The sequence below is a fragment of the Mastomys coucha genome, unplaced genomic scaffold (genome assembly GCF_008632895.1).
Source record: "Mastomys coucha isolate ucsf_1 unplaced genomic scaffold, UCSF_Mcou_1 pScaffold3, whole genome shotgun sequence".
Lineage (NCBI taxonomy): Eukaryota > Metazoa > Chordata > Mammalia > Rodentia > Muridae > Mastomys > Mastomys coucha.
The window spans coordinates 72104763-72127246 of NW_022196909.1; the positions used below are offsets into that span (position 1 = coordinate 72104763).

General features: G+C 51.8%; 3 protein-coding genes across 11 annotated transcripts in view; 1 reads left to right on the forward strand and 2 right to left on the reverse strand.

The window, feature by feature from the left end:
• The window catches only part of Slc25a23 (solute carrier family 25 member 23), a 16116-nt gene extending 12723 nt beyond the window's left edge, over window positions 1-3393 (reverse strand). The window contains exons 1-3 of one of the 3 annotated variants that reach the window (XM_031346560.1): window positions 3048-3393; window positions 1475-1601; window positions 367-454 (exon numbers count right to left, since the gene is read on the reverse strand). In XM_031346560.1, coding sequence (XP_031202420.1) covers window positions 367-454; window positions 1475-1601; window positions 3048-3200 — 368 coding nt within the window. In that variant the 5' untranslated portion in view covers window positions 3201-3393. Of the gene's footprint in view, window positions 1-366; window positions 455-1474; window positions 1602-2521; window positions 2543-3047 lie in introns of those variants that run through there. The other 2 variants (XM_031346561.1, XM_031346562.1) reach the window with 2 other exon arrangements.
• Crb3 (crumbs cell polarity complex component 3) lies at window positions 3070-9075 on the forward strand. Of its 4 annotated transcripts, XM_031346565.1 has the most exons (7): window positions 3070-4088; window positions 4987-5182; window positions 5369-5734; window positions 6095-6266; window positions 7075-7136; window positions 8266-8409; window positions 8780-9075. In XM_031346565.1, the coding sequence occupies exons 4-7, from the start codon at window positions 6194-6196 to the stop codon at window positions 8852-8854; spliced, it is 354 nt and encodes a 117-aa protein (XP_031202425.1). In that variant the 5' UTR covers window positions 3070-4088; window positions 4987-5182; window positions 5369-5734; window positions 6095-6193; the 3' UTR covers window positions 8855-9075. The 4 variants fall into 4 exon arrangements, with proteins under 4 accessions (XP_031202425.1, XP_031202426.1, XP_031202427.1 ...); XM_031346566.1 differs by lacking the exon at window positions 4987-5182; XM_031346567.1 differs by lacking the exon at window positions 4987-5182 and having other exon boundaries at window positions 5647-5734.
• Window positions 9076-9235: 160 nt separating this feature from the next.
• On the reverse strand, window positions 9236-22007 carry Dennd1c (DENN domain containing 1C). Of its 4 annotated transcripts, none has more exons than XM_031346558.1 (23): window positions 21233-22007; window positions 19850-19914; window positions 19727-19770; window positions 19562-19611; window positions 18273-18392; window positions 17435-17504; window positions 17235-17315; window positions 17072-17140; window positions 16936-16989; window positions 16739-16849; window positions 14813-14913; window positions 14498-14543; window positions 14276-14377; window positions 14067-14192; window positions 13524-13628; window positions 13186-13279; window positions 13065-13105; window positions 12771-12842; window positions 11053-11097; window positions 10859-10966; window positions 10283-10350; window positions 9970-10177; window positions 9236-9863 (listed from the first exon to the last, which is right to left on the reverse strand). In XM_031346558.1, exons 2-23 carry the CDS (start codon window positions 19896-19898, stop codon window positions 9321-9323), a joined length of 2307 nt encoding a protein of 768 aa, XP_031202418.1. In that variant the 5' UTR covers window positions 19899-19914; window positions 21233-22007; the 3' UTR covers window positions 9236-9320. The 4 variants fall into 4 exon arrangements, with proteins under 4 accessions (XP_031202418.1, XP_031202417.1, XP_031202415.1 ...); XM_031346557.1 differs by having other exon boundaries at window positions 19850-19911; window positions 21194-22007; XM_031346555.1 differs by having other exon boundaries at window positions 21194-22007.
• Between the last annotated feature and the right edge of the window lie 477 nt (window positions 22008-22484).

Genomic DNA, 22484 nt, shown 5'->3' on the forward strand with positions numbered 1-22484 from the left:
TCTCAAGTCTCATTCTGTAGTCCAAGTTGTCCTCAAACTTATGGCAATCCTCCTGCCTTGGCCTCTCAAGTGCTAGAATGACAGATTCAGGCTTCAGGTATGGTCTAGTCACATTGTCTGTCTGGCTCCCATGTATAAATCCTTCAGACCAACCCTATGGGGGTAGCTGTATTACCCGTCTTTTTCAGGGCCAGACAGGGTTGTCAGTCCACTAGCCTAAGATCTGTTTGATTCCAAAGTCGAACTTTTCATCCCTGACCTCCCTGTCAACCCAGTCTGGGGCTCAGAGGACAGTGCTGTCTGGTAGGATAGGGGTAGGGTGGGGGTGGGGTGAGATCCCGAGGGCTCCAAGCTGCAGTAACTCACCTGTGTAGGATTTTCTCTGCTTGTTCCAGTGAGATGGAGATGCCTAGTGCGCGGAAGCTCTGCTGAATCTCAGAGACATCAATGTGGCCTGGAAAAGGGGAGCCCCAGGAGACACCCAAACCACAGGCTAGACTGGGAGATCCAGAAGCCCTGTGTGTGCTTCTGTGTACATGTGGATGAGAAGGCCAGAGGTTGATGGCTGTCTTCAATTTCTCTCCATCTTTCTTTTGAGACAGAGTCTCTCTCTCTGAACCTGGAGTTCACTGACTTGTCTGGAAGTTGAACCCTAATATCCACCTCACCACCTTCAGTCTCCACCTCATGGGTACTGGGTCACAGTAGGCATATCCAGCTTTTTAACACAGGTGCTGGGGCTTGAACTCAGGTCCCACTCTGACTGAGCCAGCTTCTCAGCCTCATGAGAGACTCCTCCCCCTCCCCTTTGAGACAGGGTTTCTCTGTGTAGCTCTAGCTGTTCTCTATAGACCAGGCTGGCCTCAGACTCAGCCATCTGCCTGTCCTCTGCCTCCTGAGTGCTGGGATCACAGTTGTTTGCCATCATGGTAAGGAGAGAGGTTTTTATAAGGTTGTGGGGGCTGCTCAGGGTTGAAACTGGAAGACACTGGAGAGTTCTCTATTCTAGGAGTGAGTGAGTGAGTCCAGGGGCACCTATGTTACAGAGGACTAAAGCAATATTTGATTATTATTCACTTTTTCATCTCCTCCTCTCCAGGGATGGGCTTCCAGGCATGTACCTCTACATCCAGCTTTTTCATGGGAACTAGGGATTGAGTTCAGGAACTTGTAGTTTTGTGGCAAGCATTTTACCTCCTGATCTCTCTCTCTCCAACTTTAAGGTAATACTTAAGGAACCTAGAAGATGCTTGATGAAGGGGCTCTTCTTATATCTGAGGGTCTCTGAACCTACTATACTGTCTGAAAAGAAACATGTAAGGGTAGAGAGAGGAACTGCAAAAGGAACAGGAGGTGGGATGGGCCGGTTGAAAACTCCTAAAATAGTGCCTAAGTCAGAAGCAGCCCTCCCCAGTCCCCAAGCACTTTGGGTTCTAACCCACTTGTCCATTCCCCAGCCTAGGGCCCATCTCACCATCTTGGTTCTGGTCAAGGCTGTGAAACATGAGCAGAAGGCGCTGCTCCCGTTCCTGCAGGTATCGAGTAAACTCCTCCAGGCTGAGGCCACCATCTGGACCAGCGTCCCAATCAGAGGAGATGCCCTAGCAGAGAAAAAAGGGGACATGGGACTCCAGCGGACTGTACCCCCACAGGGTGTGTGTGAGAAAGTCAGCTAGAATATGCCTCAGGAACTCAGCCCCAGTTCCTCATGGAAGGGAGCAGGAGGGTTCACCTCTGTAGTCTGTTAGCCCACTTTGCGGCAAGACACCCCAGGCCACAGTAAGAATCCGCTTGTTGTCGCAGTTGGTAGGCCCGAGGGAGGACTCTACAGAGCCACAGAGGCAGTCAGTTCAAGGTCATAGAACTGGGAAGTGGCAACCTGGTGGCACTTTTTGTCATTTTGAGACACTTGTCTCATGTAGCTCAGGCTAGCCTCAATCTCTGTACTGTAGGAGACATTGAACTCTGATTCTCTTTCATTACCTTGTTTCCCAAATCTGCTCACCCAGCTTTTTCTTATAAAACCCTACATCTCCTTGGCAGTCTTGCTCAGGGGTGTGCATGTGGGGATTGTCCTGTCAGAAACAGTCCTGGTTCATAAAAGGCCCAACAGCCACGGGGCCTCTATACTCCTATCCAAAAGTTGGACCTTAGTCTCAAGGTCAACAAAAATGCAATAGGTCTGTTTTAGGGAAGGCTAGGGGCTCCATGTGAGAGACACTTGTCACATGGAGAAGGGGCCAGGCTCCACACACCCCCCTCCCCGCTCCCCACAGACAGGGTTTCTCTGTGTAGCCCTGGCTGTCCTGGAGCTTACTCTGTAGACCAGGCTGGTCTCGAACTCAGAAATCCACCTGTCTCTGCCTCCCAAGTGCTGGGATTAAAGGCGTGTGCCACCACTGCCCTGCAAGGTGGGGAGGCAGTTTTTGCTGCTCCCCACTGCCACCTCCCATACTGGGCCTGGAACCTAGGGCCTTTGCACATGCAAGGAAAGCGCTTTACCGCTAAACTGCACCCCCACCTCAAATTCCTTCCCAGTAGAGGAAGAGTGGCCTCAGAAGGACTGAATCCCTAGCTGGAGCAGCCTGGGGCAACTGGTCAGGTCCAGGAAAGCGCTGGCAGCAAATGTAAATAAGAGACTAGGAGAGTTGCCTGGGGGCTCAGTGTGTGCTCCAGCAGGGCGGTGAAGTTGTAGTAACTGCCGGTGGGAGAGGATCACCCCTCGGATTGTGCGCAGAGCAGCGGAGGGGAAAGCGTCCGCTCTGCAGTCCATCCCCCCCTCCCCATTAGGCATCCCACATCCCTGAGGGGGAGCGGGGGAGGAGCCGCTGGGTCCTGGCAGCGGCAGCCGCTGCAGGCCCGGAGCCTTAGCAGCCTTGTCTCGCGACGACGTCAGGCCAGACGCGGGTGGACAGAGGGAAGGGAGCCTAGACAGAGGCGGTGGGGTCCAGCCAACAGGTAGCATGTGGTTGCTGCAGCCCCGGCATTAAGGGGCACCGGTTAGGGCGCGGGCGGATCCTGCCGCGGGGAGTCGCTGCCCATAGTACCTTCTGTGCACTGTCCGGATCTCCCCTCCCCAGCCTGGCCAGCCCCTGGCGCAACTCGTGCACGTCCACGCGGCCGTCCTTGTTGCTGTCTAGTTCCTCGAACAGGCGACCCCAGCGCTGCCGCCGCTCCGCGTCGCCTGAGCCCCCCCGCATGGCGCCTGCCCAGGGGGGAGGGGAGGCCCCGCAGCGACGGCCTCGGCGGGGGCTTTCTGGCGCCCCCTCCCCCCCGGGGTCCCTACAAGGCCAGCGCCCGCGCCCACCCGCACCGTAGCCTCTTCTGTGCGGGGCCGAGCTCCGGCACTTGCTGGAAGTGATAAATGCTAGTCGTCCCCGCCCGCGCCAGAACTCGGTCTCCTCCTCCGACCCGCATTACTTGGGGGAGGGGGCTGAGGGCGGAGCAGGGGGCGTGGGGAAGCATTCTAAGAGGCTCTCGTTTTGCACATCTGACAGCGCATTTCTGGGACGGTAGGAGAGGCAACCGTCTTAGTACTCTACTTTGCTTGCCTCAGTTTACTCTTTTTCCTTAAATGGTTTTGGTAGGGAATTGTCAGGACTTGGATTCGTAATCTCGTTCACTTACACCTTCCTCTCCTACGGATCCCTTATCAGAAATTCAAGTTTTTGCTTCTCCCAGGACTACACAAGAATTCTGAACCAGTTTAAAAGCTTCTTTCGCCCGCCTGCTCTAGTCAGATTCCCCAGTCGATGACAGAAACAGCAGATCAACAAAAAGGTGTTGGCTCCCTCCCCAATACTTCATTCCGCCCGCGCGCCTCCTTTTCTTGGTGACACTCAGAGAGAGAAACGCAAGGTCTACGAGCGGCGCGGCTGCAAAGTTAAACCCTTATTGGTCAGATGCGCGGGTCCGCTCCACGTGGGCGGGGCTTCCCGGTTGACCCGCCGCGGCCTCCAGTCCCGCAGCCCGCAGCCCGCTCGGTGTTCTTAAAGGGGCCGCGGCCCCACTCAGACTCTCAGAAGGCTGCTCTTTGCCGACCTGACTGGAAAGGGAGTCCGGGACCAGTATCTCCAGCGCCGCTATAGGTAACGATCAGGAGGAGGGGCTCTGGAGGCGGGACCTCAGCGGGTGACTGTGTTTGCACCTGCTGAAGTCCCACCCACCAGTTTCGGGTGTAATTTCTCGTCTCACCGTCAGGGGTAAGGGCGCCCGTTTGACCGCGAATAATAAGTAGTAGCTAACGTTGGGTGCATTGCGCACGCCAGAGCCCTTCACTCGCTGCTCAGCACCAAATCTGCCCAAACCCTGTGAGGTAGGTAGGTGGCACTAACTTTTCTCACGCTACAGTGGAGAAAGCAAAAGCTTCATATCTTAGTCTGGATTCCCATTTAGGGTCAGAGCAGAGATTTAAACAGATTTTAAACCACCACTCCTAGGACGACACCTCTTTTATTAGTTTCTTTTTCTTTTTTCTTTTTCAAAGACACAGTCTCTCTATGTAGCCATGCAAGTCACTATGTAGACCGGGCTGATGTGGAACTCATAGAACCCCACCTGTTTCTGCTGGGATCTAAGGCGTATCCACTACAATGGGTGTTGTAGCGCTTTGTATGTGCTAGACAGCCCAGCTAGTCACTGCCCAGCTTCAGCTCTATGACTATTTGTTGTTGTTATTGTTCTTTTGAGTCAAGTTCTCTGTAGCCTAGCTGGCCTTGAATGTGCCTGCATCAGATTCCCAATTGCTGGGATGGCAATCGCGTGCCATCACATCCGGTTCATGACCACCTTTTACCCAAAGATACATCCAGAGGTCATGTGGTTCCCTCCCAGGCTGTGCCCATACATGTGTGGCGAACAAGTGAAAGTCCCACCCCACCCCTCTACCAGCTACAAGACGTTTCCATGCATAAGCGTTTCTTTGTGGATGCTGTGGGACATAGCTGCTTCTGCGCAAAGACGCCCCAAGTCCATGCTTTCTCACAGACTTACTTCCCTGACCGGTGGACGTCAGATGGATGTTCCACAGTGTGGACACAGGCTTGCCGTTAAGCTGGGCGAGATTCTGCACAGGTGCTCTGTCCAGGGGTCTTCTTTTACCGCACAGGTGTAATTCCAAGCAGATGTTCTGATTATACTCCGATTACAAGCCCACGTGTGTATCTTTCTACAAAACTAGCAGGTTGGTTGATTGATTAGTTATGGGATGAAAAATGGGACCCGGGGTCTCAGGCATGCTAGGGAGGAGTTCATGGCCGAGTAAGGTGCGATCCAATCACTAAGACATTCTTGGCGGCGACCTTCACTAGGTGATTTTAGGGGGTTCTGGCCCTGAGCCACGCTCCCACTCCTTTTACTTTTGAAATAGGGTTTGCCCAGGCTGGCCTTGATCTTGGGACCCTCCCGCCTCAGCCTCCAGAATACATCTGGGATACAGGTTAGCATTATCAGGTCTGACTTCAGGTGTGAATTCTTCAGTGTTACCCATCGGAGCCCGCCCCTTACAAGTGTGTATCTTTCTGGAGTGTCGCCACGCCCCCGCGTACGCACACCTGTGCTACAGAGGGACCCCAGCTGTGCAGTCCTTACACCTGCTAGCTTCTGCCTTTTGCGTTGCTCCGGGTCGCAAAGGGGTTCCCGTTGCAGGTGCTCTGGCAGCGCGGCCCCGCCCTCTTCGCCCCGCCCCTCTCAGCCAGGCTCAGGTGCACAAGCCGGAAGTGCGCTCTTTGCCCAGGTGGGTGACTAAACTTTCCGGGTCACGTGAGCGGGCGGGGCGGGTGGGATCTGGAGCGACCCGGTGAAGGACAGAGACTCGGGGTTCCAGCTGGGAACCCGGGGTTGGGAACTTGAGCGAAATCCCTCTCCGACGCCTGAGTCAGGTAGGGAGGCAGGGCGCGTAGCCTGTCCTGTCCCCACCTCCTCCTTCCCTTTCCCTGGCCCAAGAATGCGGTCGGGGAGTTAATCTTTAATCTCTGACCCTTGGCGCCGAGGGCGGGGAGCGCACTCCAAGACTGTGTTGCCGGTCGCTGGGGCCCGAACCTGAGTCCAGGTCCTCACCCCATGCTGCGCCCTCTCCCCCTGGTCTGGTCTCCAGGTCCTGGGTCGCAGGTGCCCTCTTCGACCCAAGATGTGGTAGGAATTGGCGCTCTGGGGAAGTCCTGTCCTTGGCGCCACCAACTCCTCGCCTAAACTCATGGCGACCCCAGGCCTGGGGCTGCTCTTGGCGTTTGGCTTGCCGATGCTGCCCTCCGGTTGGAGTCAAACAAGTAGGTACCGTCCGGGGCGGCGCTCGGGTGGGAGGAGGATTCTCGGGTTGAACTCAGAAGTGCAGGGCATTTGCGATCCACAGAGGGCGTAAGGTCTGAGGAATGAGCTTGGAATGCGTTTGGGAACCGAGTTTGAAAATATCAGGGCTGAACTTCAAATTAGTTTAGCTGATCTCCAAACTTTTTTTTTTTTTTTAAACGTTGCTGGGGCTCGAACCCACGTTTTTCTGCATGCTCCGTACCCGCATCCCAGAATTCCTGAGTCCTTAAGTCTTGTGGAATTTAGGAGCTGGGGGTTGTTGGGCAGAGCCTGGAGGTGGAGGGGGGGGCTGGGCACCTGAGTCTGCATAGTTGAGAGTCTTAAGCAGCCAGGGGGACCTGGAGGAGGCCTGAAGGCCCAGCTGATAGGGCTGGCCCATCGTAGATGTGGACCCAGTCAGGCCTTCTTCCTTCAGTCTCTCTGGTTCCAGTTTCGGGAGCCTGGGGGTGGGGGGGCCTTGTGAGTCACACACTCCTGGGAAAGGTTGAGCCCCGCCCAGGTCCTTAAGGGTTCTGGGCCAGAGTGATGGTGGAGGGAACACTGCTCTGGAAGTCATCTATTCTAATAGGCTAACAATGGTGACTCTGGGTGGCCAGAGGAACCAACATCACACCTGACGGTGGAGTGCGTGGCCTGGCTGTGCTTGCTGCCTCTATTCTAGCTGGAGACTTTGGAAGGAGTTTTGTAAGGTCTGGCTGAGTGGTGTGCAAGTGAAGCCTAGTGAAGAAGACCCCAGCATGGATTGTTTTTTCTCTTTCTGTTCCACAGCACTGGACCCTTTCACAAATAGCACAACTCAACCCCCAGGCGATGGGTCCAAAGGGGGCCTGGTGAGTTGGGAAGGTACAAGAAGGAAGAGCTGGTGTGTAAGACCAGAGTACTGGGACAAGTGGACAGAGATTACTATTAAAAGGCCATGTGCTAGGCGTTTGCTCTGACTTTTTAATTTTTTTTATGGGATCTAGTGTAGCTCAGGCTGGCCTCAAACTTCCTTTGTAGTCAGATGACCTTGGATTCAGGATCCTTTGCCTTTCTCATTGCTGAGTTAACATGCTGGGTCTATGGGATGCTGGGAGTGAAACCCAGGGTTTTTATGTTTGCCAGGCAAGCACTCTACCCACAAAGCCACAGCAATGGAACTTCTGTGTCCCAGACAGAAGGTAGCAAGACCTATCTATAACAGTGGACAAGAAAATTGTGTCTTGCTGGGTGTGGTAACCTATACACTTCAGGAAGAGAGAGAGGCAGGTGGAGTTCAAGGCCAGCCTGGTCTACATAGTGAATTCCAGGCTAGCCAGGGCTACTATGAGATCCTGTCTCAAAACCAGACACAAACTGTGTCTTGCCTGATGGGCATGACATACTTGTCACCCTAGGACTCAGGAGGCTGAGGCAGGAGGTTTGCCACAATTTAAGAACAGCATGGGGTATAGATAAGACCATGTGACAATAAAAATTCTAGGTGTGGTGGCACACACCTGTATTCCCAGTATCAGCTTTGTGGAAGAGGAGGAGGAGGGAGAGGAGGAAGAGGAAGAGGAGGAGGAGGAGGAGGCTCAGGATTATTCTTAGCTATTTAGTAAGTTCAAGATTCTAGAAGAATTTGAACAACAAACAAACAAATAAACAACACAAAAGGCCTTCTTTTTTTCTGTCTAGAAAAAAAGAAGGAAAACCAAGAGATTTGTATCTGGCAGAGCCTCAGGTACTCAGTGTGGAGGGGACAGGACAGAAGTACTACTGGGTACCAGCGTGAGGACAGAGGGACTGGGCACCAGCGTGAGGACAGAGGTACTGGGTACCAGTGTGAGAGGTGCTGAAGGAGGTTGTTTCTTAGTTTGAAAACAGCCCCAAAACCCCACCCAGAAAGCAGACAGGGTGACAGGAGCCTGGGGGGTAACCTAGGTGGGGTGACTCCATGCAGTTGGTCACACCTGTCCACTCCCCCTCTCTTTACAGTCTTCAGAGGCTATTGTAGCCATCACTGTGGTCTTCTCCATTCTGGGAGTCGTGCTCATAGCAGTGGGGCTGTTCCTGCTAATGCGAAAACTTCGAGAAAAGAGGCAGACAGAGGGCACCTACCGGCCCAGCAGTGAGGAGCAGGTGGGTGCCCGTGCTCCACCACCCCCCAACCTCAAGCTGCCTCCAGAGGAGCGGCTCATCTGAACACGGGTGTCGGCCATAGGCCATCATCACTACCAACGCCCAGGACTGTCTTGGCACGCCCTGCCACTCAGTAGCCACCTCGGAGACATGCCATCCTCTGATGACTCAGGAGGACTTGGGTTGGAGAACTCGGGGGCATCTAGCTGGTGGGCTATGCAGCATGCTACCTCTGCTTGGCTCTGCATGAAACTAGGGGTGCTGGGGCCGGGGGGCCTTACTGCCTCACCATTTACCTCATATGATCTTGCCTCTGCTGTGTCTCCTACTGTGACTGCAGGCCCAACAAACCTCCTGTCCTTTCTTTCAGTTTTCCCACGCAGCAGCGGAGGCCCGGGCCCCCCAGGACTCCAAGGAGCCAGTGTGGGGCTGCCTGCCCATCTAGCTCCTCCCCTCCTTCCCTGTCATCCATCTTCCCTTCCTTGCTGTGTGACCTTGTGGGAAGGCAACACCCTCCTTGGGCAATCAGACTCACTCAATGCTTACGAATAGAAGGGCAGAAAGTTCTTCAAAGATGTAGACATTTAGGGCAAGGAGAATGGGCCTGCTCACTTTTTATATATTTATATGAAACTGATAGGTACAATAAAGGCTTTTTTGTTTTTGTTTTTGTTTTTTGGCTTGTGGGAACATTAGCTTAGATAAATAAAAAAAAGATTTTAACTGTAAGCTCTTCAGGGTTCTAATGGGTGGGAAGTTGGGGTAAGAGCCTTCAGATGAACTTTAAAGATGCTTAGACGGCACTTGGAGTGGTGGATGTAGTAGGTTTCTGGGCTGACAGCCCCAGATAAATTTATCAAGGAAAAAAAGTCAGCTTTATTGAGAGTTGGGAACCCCTCACACTCCTGATGTTAGTTTTCAAAACACTCCTTCAGATCAGCAACTCGAGGTTGCCTGTCCTGGGGCCTTTGCTGCTTGCTTACATGAGAGACCGAAGATGTTGGAGCTCCCAGCTCCTTGAGGGGTTGTATACCAGCCTGGCCCAGCAGGACCTGGGGAGGCTGGTTTGTGGGGTTCTCTGCAGAATGGGAGTATGGGAGAGATGGAATGGATTGTAATTTCCAGACAGCATCAGAGTTGGGCTCTGTGGAGACAAGAAGTTGGGGGCTTTTTGGAGGACTGGGCTGAGTGGGGACTCTGAGGAGCCTGCAGCACGGGCTGTGTGAGAGTGTAGAATCCAGCTTGCTGAGAGAGGGCCCAGGGTCCCCTTGGCTGGGGGGGTCTGCTGAAGTGGCTGAGGGTGGTTGAGAACAGTAGTTCTTTGAGTAGCTTACAACCTCTGAAAATGGGCTATCTTGCAGAAGTGACAGGTCACCAGGCAGGGACCAAGGCTGAGGATCCTGGGATCTCTTGTCTCCTTCCAGTTGCCATGGTAACCCCACTGGGATGTCAGGCTAGGCACAGCAGGATGGAGGGTATGGTTGATGTCAGATGGGGTAGAAGCTGACAGGTGGGGGGAGGGTGAGGAGGGTGGGGCGGGGCGGGGGAGGAGGTCCTCACCAAGCTGGAGCAGCTCTCTGGCGCTCCGTGCTGATAGCAGTCCAAGCTCTGGCTGGCCCTCAGCCCCTCACCACTCTTGGTTTCCACACTCAGACTGTCTAGAATCTCACTCAGTAGATCCAGCTCTTCTCCGGACCCCAGAAAGCTGCCATCTAGAGTGTCCTCTGCCCAGGGATTCTGCGTGTCCCCAGGGCTCAAGGTGGGGCTCCTGGATTGAGGATTGACATCATAGGCTTCGTCTCCAGAGTTTAGAAGACACCCCTCATTAGCTGTGATCCTTGCACCTCCAAGTTTGATCTGCTTCAATTCTTACCTCTCCTGCAGAGATTCAGAAGGTCCCCCTTCAGTCTTGAGTCTCCTGCTAGGGCGGAGGGGTCTGTTCTGAAAAAGATAAGGGAGAAAGAAATGGGAGGAGCCTCAGCAACTTTTGAATCCAGGGCTGGGACTTTCCAGCTGGAATTGGAAAGAGCAGTGGACATGCCACTGCGTGTCTGTCGTCTCTACATTTGAGCCTGAGGCAGGAGGATCATTGCAAGTTCAAGTCCTGGCTGGCTATATAGTGAGATTCCTCTAAAACCAAGGGCTGGGGTGGATCTCTGAGTTCTAGACCAGTTTGGTCTAAAAAAAAAAAAAATACAAAAAAGTCCCCAACCAAGGGGTTGGGGGAATGTAACTTGGTTAGTACAGATCTTGCCTAGCAGTGTCCTGGGTTTGATCCCTAGCACCATTTAAACTGGGTGTGGTGGATCAGGAGTTCAAACCCATCCTTGGCTGTATAGTGAGTGAACTACATTTGAATTTCAACAAAGAGATAGTTTGGTGAACAATGGGGACAAATGCAGGATTTGTGAAGAATCTGCTATGTGTAGTAGACAGTGGGCATCCTCACCTGTCCAAAGTGCTGGCTAATAGGCAGGCGCTGTTGCAGACGATCTGAGCGGCTGGTGAGGCTTGGGGTTCTCAGGGAGCCCCCCCTCTGCAGGCCAGAGTCTCCATCCTGTGAAGGGATGCACAAGTGGGCTGGGGTACCACCTCATGTGAGAATTATCTGTGGGGTGGGGAATTTACCCTGGGTGGTCTTACCTTAATCATGAGCAGGTTCTGCACACCCTTCAAGCCACTCTTTGCCTAGGTGATGACCCAACACAGTATTAGACACAAGTGTTCTGTACCACCCATTCCACCTTTGCATCGTCCAAGCTATGTTTATACCTTTGATGCACAGTATTCCTGGAGGGAGTCACCCTACCATAAACTAAAGGTTTGACCAGTTTGTGTAGGATTAAAATCAAATGGACAGATCTGAAATGTAAAGACTGGTTGTCTGAAAGAAATTTTGAGCTCCAGGCCTCCTCCTCCCAAAAAAATAAATTAAGAATGGAAGCTAAGTAACAAAAGGTAGTCTATGGATCTTGGCTGTCAGAGTTTGTGTGTGTGTGTTTAATTTTATTTATGTATTTATTTGGGGGAGAGGGAACATTAGTCGTGGTATGGGTGTGGAGGGCAGAGTACAAATGGGGCAGTCAGTTTTCTCATGCAGATTCTAGGGATCAAAATCTTGTCAAGTTTGACAGCAACAAACATCAAAGGTGGTTGCTGCTCTTGCAGAGAGCTCAGGTTCATGCCATATCTGTAGTGACAATTCTGAACTTTGATTTCTTTAAAAACACACAAATGTGTTTTCTTTTTAGTCCCAGGTGTGGGGGTTGGAACTGTTCTCAGCAGCTGACTATGGTTTGCCTTGTGTTCTGGCAGAGGTATGGTTTTGCCAGCTGCAGATAGTTTCTGTGAGTGTGTGATAGCTCTAATTCTGGGAGCTTTTCAGAGGTGATATATAAATGCTAGGGGCCTGAGAGGCAGGGGTTGGTAGTCATTGGGTGGGGGTGGGAGTGGGGGTGGGGTGGGTGGGGTGGGGTAGGGTTGGTTACAGTTTGTAAGTAGTCATTCTCAAAGAAAAAACAAAAGGAAAGATATTAGATTCAAGAATCTTTCTTCCCTTTATCCTTTCTTTCCTATCTAGTAATAGGGGTAAAACCCCTATTCAGGGTGGGAAAAAGAACCCCACAAAGTAGCAAAGACCAGTTACACATATCAGGTTGGTCTCAACTGCCACAATCTACAGTTCCGAGGGATCCAATACCCTCTTCTGGCCTCTACACACATGGTGAATATACAAGCAGTCCAATAGGCACACCCACCCATACAACACATACACACACCAAAAAGAGAAAATGGCAAATGAAAATAGCATAGGAAAAGTTGTTAATATTTTAAGAGGATATTTAATGCCTGTTGTGAATACTCAAGACATAATCTCTGTTAGGCTCGAGGGAAAGATCTGTCAGTTAAATTCCTTCCTTCCACAGAAAGAGTTGGGGTGGCGTGTGCCTGTGACATTTGAGTTAGGAGGGGAAGCCCCTGAGCACTGGCCAACTAGGCTAGCCTAGTGAGCGAGCTGCAAAAGACTCTGGGTGAAGGGGATTTTGCCAAGCCTGACAACTTGAGTTCATTTGATTTCCATGTTCTACCATGTGGTAGAAGGCCACAACCAACTAACCAGGGCCACTCACGAAGTCTCTCTCTCTCTCTCTCTCTCTCTCTCTTTCTCTCTCTCTCTCAAAAACAAAACAAAACAAAAAACCCCAAGGTGAATAGTACATAGCAATGCCAACGCCTGGCTTCTCCACGCACAGGCACACATGTGCACATAAACACATATCACAGATTCTCCCTATGCCGCTTTCCTGTGGTCACTCCAGCCACTCTGAGCCACAGGGCCAGTCTTCCCAGTCGGTACTCACCGATCGGTACATGTTCCTGACAGCTGGTCGGGTCTTTGTCTTCACTGAATGCAGGAGGGCATCACTACCTTTCTGTAAGGGGTTGATTGTAAAAACACCAAACGGGAGAAACTTGAGCCCCTGAGGTTACCAGGTCCGGCCCCACACTCCACTTCCCACCTCAGGTTGCCTTCTGCTGGGCAGCCTCCTTCCTCTCTCTGCCTCCAGTTTTAACCAAGCCCCTTCTTGGGGACTGTGGTAAGTGGTAAGGTGATGAAGTGGGTTATTAACCGGAACAGGGATTGCTTTTATTACCTTAAGACTATCTACCCAGAGCTGGTAAGACCGAAGGGTGCCTGGGAGGAAGGGAGAGGGCTGTTGTTACTAAGGCAGGCCTAAGCTTGGGGAACTGATAGGGTGAGAGCCTTGGGCTCACCTGAGGGAGCTCCACAGCAGGCAATGATCTCTTGCTCAAATTGGTCTGAGAAACCTTCTCCAGCATTGAGTTTTTCCAGTCGGGATTCGATGAACTTGGGTAGAGAGAGAGGATCAGACTCAAGTACATGCAGTTTCCTAAAGACTTAGAAGCCAGCCTGCTAGGGCCTTCCCAAGGGCCCCCAAATCAGGAAACCATTCTAGAAACCAGGCATCCAATTTGGCCCTACCCCCAGTGACTCACAGCCCATCCTTATTCCTCACCTTAGGCCCCTCCCCCAGGGACTAGCAGCCCATCCCTTATTCTTCACTTTAGACCCCCTCCCCCAGTGCGCTCACCTGCTTGAACAGCTGCAAGTGTACCGCCTTTTTGTGGAATGCCTGCAGGGGTGCCCCCGGCTTCTGAGCCAAGAAAGCTTCCTCACTGAATGTCACTGGCTGACCCTGGAAGAAGGATTCCTTCTGGAGTTCCCTGGGGCTCTCTTTTCTCCTGTCATCTTTCTTCCAACTTCATAGCTACCTAACAAGCACTAATTGGGTGCCTACTGTGTACCTGATCCTGTGCCATCCTCATGGAACATCTCATCCTCATCTATAATGTGGCTGTCAGCATTAAATAATGTTGATAGTGTAAGGGGCTGCTGTAGGGAGATTGCTGCTGGTTACAGAAGAAGTTCCAGGGCAGCCTGGGCTACAAAGACCCAGTCTCAAGAAAAAAAAAATCAGGAGGTTCAGGAGTTCAAAGTCAAAACATATTGAGTTTGAGGCTAGCCTAGATTACCCTACCGGAGACCCTAAACCACTAGGTGTTCTTAATGTTGTGAGTTATCCCTGAGAGGCGTGTCCCTGGGCATCCCTCCTCCTCCTCCTCCATCTGCTCACCGGGATGCAGACAAGGGCTTCACGGTACCCTCCAAAGAGCAGGGCCTGGGCTCTGAGGAAGAGACGGGACACCCCTTCCCCGGGGCTCAGTGCAACCTTCCTTAGCTGAAGCTTCAGCAGGGATACCTGAGGACACAGGGGAGAACCCGAGTTGGACAGAGATGGAGGCTACATCTTGAGGAGCAAGGGTGGGAGGTGATGGCACTAACGACATCTGGTGGCAGAGCTTGCACATCGTCAAAGGGTGTCTCCAGGGTGTTGGAGTCTGCATTCAACACCACAACATCTTCCAGTGCTTTCTCTCGAACTCTCTGCAGGAGACAAACATAAGCTGTCATTCAGAGCCCCATATAGAGCTAGGATTCTGAGTAACTGGAGGGAGAGAGAATCCCTCCCCCCCTGTTCCACCCTTGGGGTGTTTCAGCATTTACCTCAGCAAGACTGCCATGGACTCCTATGAGGTAGGGCATGGGCGCGCTGTGGAGAGGACACAGACTGGAGAGGCATACCTCAAACCCCCAAGCCTTTTAAACTATGCCTGCTTTATGTAGCCCAGGCTAGCCTGGGACTCTTGATTTTCTTTTTTTTGACTTTTTCTGATAGGGACTCACTGTAGACTAGGCTGGCCTGGGACATAAAGAGATCCTCTTGCCTTTTGACTCACATGTGCCAAGATTAAAGACTAGCAACACTTCAGGCTTTCCTGTGGCCTACCCTTTTTCATCCCCCACCTCCTCTTTTCTCACCAGCAGTAATCCAGCAGGTGTGGAGGTAGTGTGGGGATTAAAACATGCTCCCAGCGCATGGGGTAGAGCAGAGCACAGGATGCGTGAACACAGGCTGTCAGCTGGGGAGTGAGAAAGACGGAGGTGCTGGGTTCAGACTCCTCACCTCAGGGTCCTGAATCCCTGAGAAGGGCAATGAGTTGAGCTCTTAGACCTCCCTGCTCTGTTTCCTCCATCCATTGCTGGGGAACTGGGTGGAGTTCAGACCCCCTTAGGAAGGAAGTGGAACTGGGTGGAATTCAGACCCCTTTAGGAAGGAAGTGGACCTGGGTGAAGTTCAGACCCCCTTAGGAAGGAAGTGGACCTGGGTGGAGTTCAGACCCCCTTAGGAAGGAAGTGGAACTGGGTGGAGTTCAGACCCCCCTTAGGAAGGAAGTGGAACTGGGTGGAGTTCAGACCCCCTTAGGAAGGAAGTGGGTGGAGTTCAGACCCCCATAGGAAGGAAGTGGGTGGAGTTCAGACCCCCTTAGGAAGGAAGTGGGTGGAGTTCAGACCCCCTTAGGAAGGAAATGGGTGGAGTAGACCCCCATAGGAAGGAAGTGGGTGGATTTCAGACCCCCTTAGGAAGGAAGTGGAGACCAGGATTTTGGCCAGTTACAGTTCCATGTGCTCAGATAAAAAATAACTCTGGGGTTTATGTGGTGACTCTGGTCTGCAATCCCAGCACTCAGGAGGCAGAGGCAGGCAGACCTTTGAGCTCAAGGCCAGCCTGGTCTACAGAGTGAGTTCTAGGACAGGCAGAGCTACACAGAGAAACCCTGTCTTGAATCCATACCAACCAAATCAAACCAAACCAAACCCAAAAAAGCCAACCACACAGAAACACACTTGAGGAACAGGAGAGATGGCTCAGCATTGGCTGCTCTTGTACAGGTCCTGTGTTCAGCTCTGAGCAACAACATGGTGGCTCACAACTGCTTTAACTCCAGCTTCAGGGGATCTTCTCTTTGGGCACCCACATACAGATATACACACTAAAAAAATTTATGCCAGGCAGTGGTGGCGCACGCCTTTAATCCCAGCACTTGGGAGGCAGGCAGATTTCTGAATTTGAGGCCAGCCTGGTCTATAGAGTGAGTTCCAGGACAGCCAGGGCTACACAGAGAAACCCTGTCTCAAAAAAACAAACAAAAAAAATGTATATGTATGTGTGTGTGTGTGTGTGTGTATATATATATATATATATATATATATATATATATATACTGTATAACACAAAAGTGGAACTAGAAAAAAAAAATAAAACTGCATTTACATATTTGTGAGTGAATTTTCGTGTTCGTTCTCACTTGTGCAGATGTGAAGAACAACATGTAGGAGTTGAGGCTGTCTTTCTACCATGTATGTCCTGGGTATTGAACTCAGCTCCTCAAAATTTGCCTATAGGTACCTTTGTTCACTGAGCCATCTCATTGGCCCTACAATCTTTTAAAAATGTATTTTCCTTATCTGTCTGTCTGCCTGTCTGTCTACCTATCTATCATTCATTCATTGAGACCTGGTGGGTCTCATGTATCAGGCTGGCCTCAAACTAGGTATCTCAGGGTGACCTCCCTGAACTTCTGATTCTGCCTTGACTGTCAGTGCTGGGATTCCATATGCTTGCCAGGGCCTGGTTTATGGTTTATGGGAGTGGAACCAGGGCCTCATGCTTGCTAGGTGAGTGCTCTACCCATTGAGCTAAGTCCGCAGCTAGAAAGTTTAACATCCTCTTCCAGAGGGGCAGAGCTAGGCCAGGTCTGGTCCTCAGTGGTGGGCCCATACTGGATTGTGCTACCAATACGTTGGAGCCATTGTGCAACCTCCTCAGATTATTCCCACAGGGGTGGAACTGAGCAAAGCGGGTTTAGCAGTGTCCCTTCCCCAGGGGAGGAGGTCCCGCCTCACAGTGCTGAGCTTGCTGGCAGTGAGCAAGACCCTCCTCTCAGCTAGTAGCGCTGCAAAGAGTCCGACGATGTTCTCATCTGTCACAGCAACCACCAGCTCCGTGAGGTTCCTCTGAGGGATAGAGAGGCACAGTGGCTGGGAGCAGATAAGCTACCACTTGCTGTCCCACCCATTCTTTGTAGTTCCTCCTTACTCACGTTCTCAGGAATAGACGGCAGGCTGGCAGCATCCGGAGCCACAGAACAAGAAAGCTAGTGGGGACATGGGGAGGGATTCAGTGGCATGGGTGGCAGTGACCTCCACTACGGCTCGAAGGACCTCGGCTCCACTCACCAGCTTGCTATTCCCCAGGGCAGGAGGCAAGATTCCACATTCACTCCAGATGGTGATGCTGCTGCTGTCCTGGGGGACAGGAACAACTGTGTGGTTCCCCAGGCTGGCTGGCAGCCTTCATTGCCGACCAGAAGCCAGTGTCAAAGACCTGGGAGCTACTCACCATCTCTGGTCTCCCTGAAAGCTGGGGTCCAAGAAGTCGGTGTTGCTGCAAGTTTTGTAGGAGTTCTTCAGCCTCAGCGACCTGAGGAAGGAGTTAGTGCTGGAGGGACAATTTGGGATTCTGAGGGTCTCCCTCTGAATGAGGTGAGACCTGGCACATCAGAGAGGTGATAGAGAGGCTGCAGGTGGGGCTGGTCTCACTTGGTTCTGGGCTAGGAGGTCCCCCACATTATTGAGAATCTTGTAGAACACTTCAAACCAGGGAAAGTGGCTGGAGAGAGAGAAAGGGCGTGGTCAGAGTCTAGAAAGTGCCCCCAAGGAATTTGATACTTTTACAAATTTATGGTTTGAGAATTTTGTGCATGCAGACTATGCATTTTCATGTATAGATTTGATGTGTTTTGATCAAATGTATCCCCATATCCACTACTTCAACACACCCCCCTCCCCAACTTTCCTCTTTCAATTTCATGTGATGTTTTCTAAAACTGACTCAGCCAGTTGTAGTGTGCATGCCTTTAATCCCTAGCTCTCAGGAGCACAGAGGTAGGAGGATCTATCAGTTGGAGTTTGAGGCCAGCCTGTTCTATATAATAGTTTCAGACCAGTCAGGGCTACTTAGTGAGACCCTGTCTCGTCACCTGCCCCAGGACCTCCTGAAGGCCCGCTGAGTCCACTTAGTGCTGTCTGTAGAGCCATTAATGGGTGTAGAGCCATTCTCAGGAGCATGGCAAACCTCTGAAGAGCCCCAGTGTGCCCCAGCCCAGCAGCCATCAGTTGCTAATGGCTCTGCAGTTAGCCATGTTGTGATGCTGTGCAGGTTCTGAGCCTCTGTGGCTTCTGAGCACCGGTGCTGTCATGTCAGGGGACAGTCTCTCCATCTTACCACTTCCAAGTGACCTGCCAGACTCGAGTGGAGGGGGTTCAGCAGCCTCTTACTCCCTGCACTTAGCATCACTTTTAAGTCTCTGTGTTCATTGTGAGGCCTAGTGTTTCTTCCTGTATGTTCCTACTTGGTTTCAGGCCCCATATCACCCACCTGAGAATACAGAGGCAACTCCATGCACCAGCTCGCAGGCGGCAGAAGCCAAATCTACGGTTGCCCGCCAGGTCAGTGAGGGCAAAGGTGAAATGCTGGACAGCAGAGCTGGGCGGCTCCCTGGAGGGGACAAGGCTCTGGTGGAGATTGGACATCTATTTTCTGACTTCCTTGCTCCCCGACCCTCCTATCAAACTCCTAACGTGGCTTGTGAATGGAGGTTTTCTTGTTTGTTTGTTTGTTTGTTTGTTTTTGTGGCTTATATGAGGGCTCAGTATTTTGTGGGTTCTTGGGAGTCAGGAGTCCTGAGACCTGGAGCCTGTTTTCATAGCTCCACCACTAAGGTGCAAGACCTATGTCTGGAGTGCCATCCCACAGACCCATTTTTGAAAAGAAAGGAAATCTGGAGGCCAGGGAAGGTGGCTCATCAGAAAAATGTGCTTGCCATGTGAGTCCATGTAAGCACAGTGTGACTTCAATATCTGGAGACCCATATGGTAGAAGAGAACCAACACCACAAAGTTATCCTCTGACCCTGGACTCAGATCCTGTGGCACAGGTATATATCCCTTATCACTCACCACACACACACACACACACACACACATACACACACACACACACACACACATATAACAGATATAATAGAAAAAAATTAAATCTGGCCCCAGGGCCTGGGTGGTAAAATCTTCAAAGCCCTGGGGCTGGATGGCCAGTGAGGCCTCCTTGGAGACCTCCAAGCCAGTAAGAGACCCTACCTCAAAAAACAAGGTGAGTGTGTGTATAGGGACCGGGGAGATGGCTCAGTGGTTAGAGTACTACCTACTCTCACAGGGGACCCAAGTTTGGTTCCCAACACCTACAACAAGGCTCACAATGCATGTAACTCCAAGTTACAGGGGATCTGATACCCTCTTTTGACCTCCCTAGGCACTAGGTATGCAGGTGGTGTGCACAGACATGTGTAGATAAAACACCCATAAACGGGAAAGAAATATAAAACAAAACCAAACTAAAGCAATGTTTGTTCACATAACAAAAGAAAAAGGTGGATGGTTTCTGGAAAATGACACTTGAGGCCTCCATAAGCAGCTGCTCACCCATGAACACACATACTCACACTCATGAACATTGAGTCCCCTCTGAAGGACCACCTAACTTCCTTTGTCCTTCAGTTCTTGGGTCCTTGGGTCCCCGTACTCCTGTGCCTATGATTCTTCAGTTGTTAAGTTCCTGCATTGGGTCCCAAAGAGTGTATGTGTCCCCCCACCTCTCTGTGCCCTCCATACCTTTCTATGTCAAAGGGGAAACAGAACCTGGGCACCACACGCATGGCTTCCTAGAGAGGGGAGAAGCATTAGCACTCCTGACCTTGGCCCTTGATCGAGTCAGGCTTTGAGGGCTGTGGCCTCACCCTCTGCCGGGGCAGCCCCGCGATGCTTCTGAATACCTACCTGTTCCTGGAAGTCTGGAGGGAACTGCCGCAGGATGGGGGGATCTGTAGGGAGGGCCAGCTGCTGAGCTTGTGGCCTCACAACCTCCCTCCCATCTATCCAGTCCCAGGTCTCCCAACTTACCCTCCTCCAGGGAGTTGGGGCGGCCAGCTTCAAAGAACCAGTCAAACATGGCAGGGGGATGCCTTCTGTGGACCATGAGGGGGCTTTAGCTTGTGTGTGTATTCTGAGTCTGCATCTGTGTGCTTCTGTTTTCTGTGTTCCCTATGTGTGTAACTAGGTGTGTTGGTGTGGGTACCCTGAGGGGTAGAGCCAGGTGTGAATGCTGCTGAAGTATGGGGTCAGAGAAGAGAAGGAAAAAGAGAGAAAACCAGCATGGTGGCCATAGTCTTAACCCCCCAGGCAAAGGCAAGTAGATCTCTGTGAATTCAAGGCTCGCCAGGTCTGCAGATGAGTTCCAGCTTAGTCAGAACTACATACTGAGACCCTGTTTCCAAAGAGAGGGCTAGAGACAGAGAGGAGAGAGAAGGCAGGGGGAGATAGAGAGAGAAAAAGAGAGAGAGAGACAGAGAGACACAGAGAGAGAGAGATGGACCGAGACAGAGATACAGAGAGATAGGGAGGGAGAGAGAGTGAGAGAGAAAGAGAGAGAGACAGAGATAGAGACAGAGAGAGGAAGGGTAGCAGGAGAAGTCAGAGATGAAGGCATACCTGTGACAGTGTGTCTGCCTGTAACAAGCACTTGTACAAAAAGAGAATACTTAGGATTCTTTCTGGTGCCTGTCTCTTGAATCTGTGGGGTAGAACTGCAGAATCTCAGGTGTATATGGTGTGAGTCCTATCTCTTCTCTCCCTGTGCCTTTGAGCATATTTAAGGCTTGTCCTTGTGTCTCTGTGGGAGCTTTTGTGGGGCCCACACTCAGCAGAGAAAGAAGAGCAACGCATCCTGGCACTGAGCTGCAAGCCCCACAGCCCGCTCCTCCCTGCTGTCTATTGCAGAAGATGCTAAGGCCTTAGCTCTCAGAAACCAAGGAAAGTGCCTGACTGGTCCCATCTAGCTACACACACCACCCTGACATGGGCACCCCAAGCATCTCATTGTTGCATGGACACAAGGTTCCCATGAGTCCCCCACTAAGGTTGACAGTTTCCCACCATACCCTGTCATACCTCATCGCTGAATATCCCCTCCTGGAAACCACCTTCCTAAACCCCAGCCCTCACTGGAGCATCATACTCCCTAAAGTCCCTGGTTTCATTACACAGATTCAGAGCCAGGACAATTGAAGAGGATGGGCTGATCGGGTCCCTGAGAGGCCACCCTGGTCAGTGGGTGGCTGTGCTTCCTGGGCCCTCCCCCGCTGTAGCCCCAGACACCATGTTTTTTGTTCTTTGCCCTCTCCCAACCCCACCCGCGCTCAGGTCTGGCAATCTTGCTGCTCCGCATGGACGGAAGACAGCTCTTACGTCTCTGTGGATCCCATGGTCTCTGCAGAGGTGGCCCACCTGGGCCCTTTCCCCTAGGGCTTCTGGGGCTGGGGGAGCCTGTGGTTGCTTGGGGCTGGGCTCCTGATCTGCTCAGTTTCCTGTGTGGCTGATGAGGAAGTTTAACAGGGTGACGTCCTAGACGAAGGAGGCCCCTGCCTCCACCCCAAGAGGAACTCAGGAGCCCTGGCTTCATAGCCTGGGTGGGGACAGGGTCTGTGGGAAACAGGGCCAGGTTCGGAAGTCCAGCTTCACCCTTATGGTCCTGGCAGCCATACCTGGGCCCTTTCTTTCTGAGTCCCCTGGGTATTGGAAGTCTGTGAAGATCTCTGTTGTTTCTCTTTACAGGGGCAACTGCACTGAAGGGCAAAAGAGGTTGACAGAGGTTGATAGCTAGAGTCACACGGAAATCCTGATGGCAATGCAAGAGAGGCTCAGAACCCAGGAAAGATGTGCATGCATATGGGCACACACAGGTGCCCACACACACCCCTCACTGAGAGAGGCCACATAATTGACTGAAGACAGGCAGACAGGCCCGGGTATTACCAAATTTAGGGTGTCATCTGCTCAGCCCCAAGAAGTTAACTTCAGGGCACTGGAGACATGGTTTGGTAGATAAGTGCATGTACTGCTATTGCACAGTGTAGTGACTTGAATATGGTTGGCCCAGGGAATGGCACAATTAGGAATCAGTGGTCTCATGGGAGTAGGTGTGGCTTGTTGAACTCCTCCAGTCACGTCACTGAGGGGGTGGGCTTTGAGACCTTCTCCTAGCTGCCTGAAAGAAGAGACTCTTCTGACTGTCTTTGGATCAAGATATAGAACTCTTGGCTCCTCCTGCACCACGTCTGCCTGAACACTGCCATGCTCCCGCCTTGATGATAATGGACTGAATCTCTGAACCTGTAAGTCAGCCCCAGTTAAATGTTGTCCTTATAAGACTTGCCTTAGTCATGTGTCTCTTCTCAGCAATGAAACCCTAACTAAGACACACAGGATGTAAGTGATAAACCACATGGGTGGTTCACAGCTTCAGCTCCAGTGGATCTGATGCCTCTGGCTTCCAGATACTCATTCACACAATTAGAAGTAAAATCAATTTATATTCAGGAACAACTTTAAAAAGTCTTAAGTGTGGCTACCCATCCTTGAGAAGCCAATCAGCCACACCTTTAAACCTAGCTCTCAGGAGGCAGAGGCAGGCAGAGCTCTGTAAGTTCAGGGCCAGCCTGGGCTATACAGTGAGTTCCAGGACAACCTGGAACTCTCT

Bases quoted from the DNA above. Each gene is read 5' to 3' on its own strand.
- Crb3 (XM_031346565.1), top strand. From the start codon at position 6,194: ATGGCGACCCCAGGCCTGGGGCTGCTCTTGGCGTTTGGCTTGCCGATG. The intron at 6,267-7,074 runs GTAGGTACCGTC...TCTGTTCCACAG, and splicing joins CTCCGGTTGGAGTCAAACAA to CACTGGACCCTTTCACAAAT. The intron at 8,410-8,779 runs GTGGGTGCCCGT...CCTTTCTTTCAG, and splicing joins GGCCCAGCAGTGAGGAGCAG to TTTTCCCACGCAGCAGCGGA.
- Dennd1c (XM_031346555.1), bottom strand. The intron at 18,393-19,561 runs GTATGGAGGGCA...TGTCCCCTCCAG, and splicing joins TTCCCCTTTGACATAGAAAG to GGAGCCGCCCAGCTCTGCTG. The intron at 13,629-14,066 runs GTGAGCAGATGG...TCCTTCTTCCAG, and splicing joins AAGCCCTTGTCTGCATCCCG to GGTCAGCCAGTGACATTCAG.